Consider the following 7,817-nt stretch of genomic DNA (forward strand, 5'->3'; position numbering starts at 1 on the left):
TGTAGAAGGTGTGAAGGCCACGCTGGTGTCAATGGCCCAAGGTGGGAAATGTTGAAAGCATGCTATTTTGTACAACGCTCTGGTAAGCGTTGTTCGGGTGTGTTGGAAGGGCAGCAGGGAAATGTCATCCCTTCTGCTCTCTTTCCAGAGCACTCCCGTGCTCACCAACAAGAAAATGTTCCTTTCTACTTTCTTTACCAGGAAACAATTGTGTACAGCATATGGCAGGATAAACATATATACAGCATGCAACTGCCATACATTTTCATAACACGCTGTTCATCATAACCTCAAGATTTTATTTTCTTTCTATTGAAGTCATAATGTTGACAGTTCAAAAACTCTCTCAGTATTGAAGGAAGAGGTGTAGGAAAGAATGATCTAACATGCAGTCATAAGGTCATAAAAGGCCACTGCAGAGGAGTTAACTGAATTTGTTAGACTGTTGTTCCCTACAGAGGAGCTTACGCAGGTTCTCACACCAGAATCCTTCTATACGGAGAGATACAAGGTGAGTCAGAGGATCCATATCAGACGTAAGAAACATTAGATGAAACCAAAAATTGTAACAGCATCAAATTTCCAGGACCAGACAATATCCTTCAAGAATCTGGAAGAACTTGATCATGAAACTTCTGAATTACTGTGTGGTACACAACCTCTCTTAAAATGGCCTCATTACCACAGTAACAAAAAACAGCGTGTGGGTGTTAGTATTTTAAAAAGCTTCCAGTAGATCCTGAAAAACTGCAGACTAAAAACTGACTTCTATTGCGATGATTTCATAGGACAAGTTAAAAAATATACTAAATAGATGGATAATATGAATTCCTCCCAAATATATTAGACTTTGAAGGTGTCAACAACTGTGGAAAAGGGTTAAGTGCAGTTAAGCTTTCTACAAAGTTCCTAAGTTATTTAAAAATTAATTCATTACTAAAATTCAGCTATCGTGAGGTAAAGAATCATAGAATCACAGAATCTCTAAGGTTGGAAAAAACCTCTAAGATCATCAAGTCCAACTGTCAAGAAAAAGGTGACAAGACAGAAAGTACATTTAAGAATATGAAATCATTTTTCAAATTCCCTGCAAGATGTGTCCATGGTCCTCTGCTTTATACCTTCTTCACAATAGCCCAAGAAAAGGGAATGCAAGATGGTATTAACTATTTAAGGTAGCTAAAAACAAGATAGGAAAATAAAAGATAGAGATAGCAGACTCACAAATACTAAGTGATCAGAAAACAAAATGATACATAGCATTCATGTGAACACATGCAAAATAATAAGGACATTGCTGTAGATTACAGCCAATTATACATACACTGTAGTGTAGTAAATGACCTCTTAGCACACTGGAAAGATCTTGGAGTCATTGTGAATAGCTCTAGGAAAATGTTGGCTTTAGTTTAGCCACAGTCAAAAAGTAAAAGAATGTTAGAAATTACTAGCAAGCAAAAAAAAGTACAACTATATCAATTTGCAGTATGCCATAACTATCAACAGTTTGTTTTTTTCTCTTTGAATTAAAAGGGAAACAGTAGAACCATAGCAGACAGAGGAGGAAAATAAAATTGAACAGCTTTTCAGACAGAACAGTTTTCAAATAGAAGGAGTAGGACTCTTCAGCTGAAAAAGATGTATCCACTAAGAAAATTATTATTTCTCACAATAAAGAAAAACAAGGCATCAAATAACAGGTTTAAACAAAAAAAAGTACTTTTTTCACACAGTCCATAATTAAATTTATAGAGCTGTGCAATTTGATGCCATGGATTCAAAGAATACAAATGGACTCAAAAGCATTCAGATTCATAAAAGAAAATTCCGTCTAAGACTACTGGACATAAAAAGTACAATGTCAGATTTAGGAAGTCCCTAAGCTGCTGTTTGCTGGAAACTGCGGGGTTTCATTGCAGAAGTTTCTCTGTTCACATGCTCTATTCTTATCCTCTTGCCTTAGGAATCCATCACTGCTCACCACCAGAGCCACAGAACTTGGGAAGATGAACTCTTCATCCGGTAAGTTCAGCCAGACAACCATGAGAACATTCTGTTCATTAGACATATCTGCTGTGAATCTTACTGCAGCTAGTAACTTTAGGTCTCTGAACTGTGACAGCTCAGTACCATTTTTCTTTTTCGAGGCATAAGGGGACAGTGTACAGATGTACAGAAAATTAGTAATTCAAGCTCTTTGGTTTCTTTTTTTTTTTTTTTTTTAATAGAACAAAGATCTTATATGCTGGAGACTATGCTCAAAAGCTTTTCTCCTCTGCACAACTTAAACCAAAGTGTGGCATTAGCCCTGCAGTTCTCTCAAAGGTAAGGCTGGACTTTGCAAGTAAGGCATACAACCAATAGCTCCCACTCAAAGTGTGGTTCTTTACCCCTCCCACTCCTTAGCTATGCATTCCCACTCGCTTTTATCAGCACTGGTACTCATCTGATTCAACCATGTAGGGAGCCAGTTTCATGACTCAGCCTGGGAAAATACATAAATAAATAAATAAATAAATAAATGTGATTCTTTAAGTATTTGGATCAGTCTCAACATCAACTCAGATACATGCCAGTGGCAGGAGCGGGACAGAGGCGTTTCAGCCAGAGCTGCCTGCTAAGTTAGCTTAGTTGTGACACACCAACAGTGCCACAAGAGCATGCAGCCCCCACATACCTTCTCCCAGCTCCAAGCACTCTTGGAGATCTTAAACTTCTCAACTATACATGAGACTTCTAGAGAGACAGGTGTACCAGAAAGGCAGCTGGACCTTGACCACCTCCATTCAGATTTAGCAAGACATAAAACTTCACTTCCAAAAGCAGAGCTAGCTCTATTTATAAGGAAAGGTTTTACTAGTACAAGGGGCAGCTTACAGCGGCATGACTGTGCCCATTACAGGAGATTTTTTTGCCAGCATGACTGTACTAATAAAGCACCCCAAAAGTAGACAAAATATTTCAGCTGTACTTATCTAGCTCACTAAACATCAGGAAAATATTTAGAGGGATTGTTTCCCTCTTCTGGAGCACTGGAACTCACTTTTGGTAAGACCCAATGTATCACATTGCAAGGATATTTTTTTTTTAGTGGTACAGGGCTATCTGCTGACACTTTTTTTTTTTAATTAAACATTCTCATTTATCCCCATCCTTTATTTTACAAAAAATAGCCGAGACCAGTTTTAATTCTATCAATACTTGGGTCTTTGAACCTTCTGTCATTCATAAAACTGATCCAGAGGTCACAGACCCTTGGAAAACCAGATCTAAGAGTGCTTATTTCTTTATCTGGAAAAGCGGAACTTGTCTATCCTATTATTAATAAGCATCTAGAAAAATAAAGTGACTGTTCAGTGTCAAAACAGTCATTTGTTTTAATTATGGACAACAAGCTAGCAGTCATAGTTACACAGCTATATCTATCAGAAGTTATGAAATGACAGGATGGAGTTTGCCTCTGTAATTTATTTCTTGCATGTATGCACTATGATAATGACCATTTGTTAGTTTTTCCAAAGGAATCTCTTTGCACAAAACAAATCATGCTTCCTTAATGAGTTATAATTTATTGCTCCTTCTTTGCTGTTCAATCTGTGGTTCCACGCTGCTTTTACAATTTTGTATTCAAATTTCACTCTTTTTAAACAATAAGCCAGCCCTGATTCCTTTATGACATCTCGTATAGAAGAGAAGGTGGACAATCACACAATCACAAACTATATCACAAATATGTATGTGCAAGCAATCAGGAATCCCGTCATTTCCTCCTCCTATTCAAGCAGCCGAGGGCTCCCAGTCTCCTAAACCATCCTCTCTCGGTTGCCAATATTGACTCCCACCTGCTTCCTCCAGATACAATCTTCCTTCCCACTCACTCCCAGGCTTAGTCTTTTTTAATTAGCCTCTTAGCAAACTCCTGTGCTCTTAACCTCGCTCCATGAACTCCTGCTACCAATTTTTCTCTGCCCAGAGAGTCACAGTTCTTCCCCTAACCACATCTGTTCATCTGTTCTTTCCCTCCATACCACTGATTTCTCAAGACCTTCTTGACCAGCCTCTCTGCCTCTCTCCATGCTCTTCTCATGGGTTCCTGTTCCCGAACACGTATGCATCCCTTTGACCAGACCGTTTACGCAGACCCTTTGTATTCACAAATCCCAAGCTCTTGCCCATCCCAATCCCTGATTCCCTTGCATATCATGCCAAAATTGAATCCCACTCTCTTGGAAGCTGCTGTCCCATTCTGAATAATGGGACATAAAAATTTCTCCTTGACATTAAAATTGGGTAACTTCTTTTCCATGCTACTTGTACTCTGGGTCAAGGGTCACTGGGGAGCACAGAAAAAACAACAACAACAACAACAACAAAACTTGTTCCAGATGTAGACATAACACAAAGTCTAGGCCAAAGTGTGTGCATTGCAGGAGGAATCTTTGAAGACTACAGCTGTCAAAAATCTAACTCCAATGAAGACATCCAAATTCTTCTTTCCAAGATATATAACACAGGCAAATGTAGAATGGCATTAGGAATGGAAAAAGGTGCACAACTACAAAAAGGCTGGATGGCTTTTTCTTAAGTTTTCCAGAAGGAAATCAACTTGAGTTATTTGGAACAAAAAGGTAACCTGTATTATTAAACAGGGTCTGAAAAAGTCACAATAGAAAACAAAGATTAAGGCTATGTGCAGACAACTGTAACTGAAAGGGTTAAAGAGGTTTCAGATATTATCATCCGTTTCGAGATTACATGTGGTAACTAATTTTCTGATGGCTCTTAGTCTCACTTATATAAGTAAATCTAAGTTAAACTACCTTTATTGATGGTTTAAGCAAGCATGGTTTCTCCAGGACACATAAATGCTCCAGATGAATCAGATCTCCAAGCTGACATCATTCCAAGCTGGGAAAGATATCTACATCTTGAAAAATATTAATATGACCTCTGTCATAACCTTACAATAGAAAGTGTCAGAAAACCTGTGCAATATTTGGTATAAACAACCCAACCTACAGTAATGCTATTTCTCTGGTTGCTGGACAGATAAATAATACAGTGTGGACACACAATAAAGATTTGAGCTTTTCTGTAGAAACAAGAATACAGAAGAAAAGTTGCCCATTCTTGTCAGACCTCTGGGCTTCTTCAAAGCTCTAATGACCTGATTTGATCTAATTCGCAAGGAGAGACAGAGTTAGCCTTGAACTATGGCATAAAATCAAAATTCAAAAACATGGGGGATTTAAGTCTACTAATAGCAAACCAAATATAGAGGCTTCTTAAGAGAAAAGCACAAACAGAAATTATGCATTACATTATTAATCTGTTAAACACAGGAACATACAGGACTCCAGTCCAGTAACACATGCCAACTTAAATAGAAGACTTTCTTGTTATAGGAGCCTCATTTTGCTCAGAAATTCCATCAAACCTAGAAACATGGGAGAGAATCCACGTTATTTTGAAACTGCATAGTTCAGTACTCTTCTTAGATGGTAACTTCTTATGCTACAATCAACTATTCTGAGTAACACAATTTTAGAAATTGGCCTCTTAACACTGAGGAACTGCCACTTAAATTCGGGAGAGCCACGAGAGATTAAACCCATTAATATCAGTAGAACATGCCATTTGATCCACAAACAGGCATTTTTATCTAACAGTTCACCCCTGTACAAAAAAAAGACAAACAAGTAACAAGTGCTTTAAATGAGAAAACAAGCAAGCTAAGACTAAAGTATGCTGTTTTATAAAGAGACAGTCACTATTCTAAGAACATTTCTTTCTGCATGTCGCTATCAGTTTGTCCTTACCATATATTCCATATTGGAAGCTGGTGGATACACCTGACCCCGTAATTTATTATGAAGATCCAAGATACTTTGCATATCACTGTCTGTGATAGCCCTTTTCCCTCTCTGCTTGGCGATCCACCACTCACCATCTTCATCCACGTACTTTTCCAAAAGTTCCTCTAAGAGCGTGGCATTAGGAAGAACCATTGCGGAAACTGCTTGAGCTATGAATAGCAAGGTAGTTACTCTGAACCATTCCTCTACTACATACTTCATGATGAATGATCTCAAAATGCTCAGGAGTTAGCTCCAAGACAGTCTTTCTTCCAGGTCTGTTGGCTGTAAATGCATAAGAGAGAGTAATGTAATTTGGAGGTTGAAGTACTGGCCTGTATGAACTCACTAAGCAACAAAACCTGTAGTTTGTACAGAGTTTGCCACTGTTGTTTTGGGGGGGAAACCAGGATGCTACCTTTTTTTACTGTTAAGTATACACAGTTGATTTGGGAAGATAGCGTATCTTCAACCTTATGAACTTCAGTTTGTTCAAGTGGTTTTAGATAGTACACTGGCATGCACACTTCACTGTCTGCATGCAAGAAAGCATGCTTTTCATATCTACTTAAAAGGAGTCAGACATCAGTGAAGATTAGACTGCAGAGAAGATCTTCCAGTATTGGAATTTAGGAACAAAAAAGGTAAAAGGTTTGCATTCATTGCCAAAATGTGAACTGAAAAACAATGAAGTTGATATGAAATATCCCCTCTTGGTGCATTTCAAAAGATGACTTCGATTAAAGCTTTTACGATTTCCAAAAAAACTAATAAAACTAAAGGTATTCAACTCGGACAAGAAAATGGGGGGAGATGGGGTTATTCTATTCACCAAACAAAGGAAAGCACAGATAACTCTCAGAAAAAGTAGCAGCACTTCCAAGAATACAATATTCCAACACCGCCTGCAACATGACTGAGTGCTTTAGGTAGGAGAGCCACGGTCACTCCCTCACCCTGCCTGAAAAAGCGTGAAACCCGCCACACCGACCGCGCTGGACCCCGCCGCCGGGAGGGAAACAAAAAGAGGCGAAGGGGGCAGAACCGGGCTCTCCCCACCGCGCCGCCGCCGCCCACAGCCGGCGGCCTGGCCCCGGCCCTGCTCTCCCTGGGGCAGGACCCGCTCCCCGACCGGAGCGCCCCGCGGTCGCCGGGGCCTGGATGCCGCCGGCCCCCCCGTCCTCCCTCCGCCGAGGGGTGGATGCTGCGGTGAGCCGCCGGGCGCCCGCCACAACGCCCTTACCCCTCCGCCGGCGGCTGCCTCCTTTCTCCGCAGCCAGCTTCGCTCCGCCGCCCACCTCCTCGCCAGGCCCGCGTTGGGGCCGGGGCCGGGGGGCGGGGGGCGCAGGCACGGCCTGGCCTTGCCCCGCTCGCTGCGGCGGGCAGCCGCGGTGGGAGCGGCGCGGCGGGTGCGGACGTGTCCAGCCGACCTCCGCGTCGCAGCGACCCCGAGGAGCTCCGCTCTTCTGCTCCTGGCTCCCGCCCCGCCGGGCATTTATCGCGGGCGGCGGTGACGCGCGGCGAACACCCCTCCCCGGCACCCCGCGGGGCGGGACGCGCCGCGCTCCGGGCACCGCGCCCGCCCCCGGCCCGGGCCCCGACCGCGGCACCCGCACCCGCACCCGTACCCGTACCGCCCGTCCTCCCCGGGGCGGGCACAGGAAGGGCCGGGGGCGGTGGAGCCCGCACCAGCGCCCCGGGCGGTGCCTCGAGTCCCGCGGACAGCAAGGGTTGGCCGGGACCTCAGGCTCCTGCCAGAAGCTGGCCTCGGTCCTGCAAAAACTGTCGCCCAGAAAAGGTCGCGGGGGGCCCAGTCCCCCGCCGCCTCCATCCGTTGGTAGCTGGCAAGAGGATGCTCAGCCAGCCTGCTCCTGCTGAGACAGCTAAGAGAAAAAGTTAGGTGTTCACACACGAGCTCCACAATAGCCCAGAATGTGTGAATATGGCAGGAGGTATCGGGGC

General features: G+C 43.0%; 1 protein-coding gene across 5 annotated transcripts in view; it reads right to left on the reverse strand.

Annotated features, from left to right (window-relative positions):
• CRISPLD1 (cysteine rich secretory protein LCCL domain containing 1) overlaps nucleotides 1–7,461 on the reverse strand; it is a 43,089-nt gene extending 35,628 nt beyond the window's left edge. For 3 of the 5 annotated variants that reach the window (XM_054814691.1, XM_054814692.1, XM_054814694.1), the window contains exons 1-2: nucleotides 7,099–7,179; nucleotides 5,820–6,140 (exon numbers count right to left, since the gene is read on the reverse strand). In XM_054814691.1, coding sequence (XP_054670666.1) covers nucleotides 5,820–6,077 — 258 coding nt within the window. In that variant the 5' untranslated portion in view covers nucleotides 6,078–6,140; nucleotides 7,099–7,179. Of the gene's footprint in view, nucleotides 1–5,819; nucleotides 6,141–7,098 lie in introns of those variants that run through there. The other 2 variants (XM_054814695.1, XM_054814693.1) reach the window with 2 other exon arrangements.
• Nucleotides 7,462–7,817: the final 356 nt, after the last annotated feature.

This window comes from Grus americana, chromosome 2 (genome assembly GCF_028858705.1).
Source record: "Grus americana isolate bGruAme1 chromosome 2, bGruAme1.mat, whole genome shotgun sequence".
NCBI lineage: Eukaryota > Metazoa > Chordata > Aves > Gruiformes > Gruidae > Grus > Grus americana.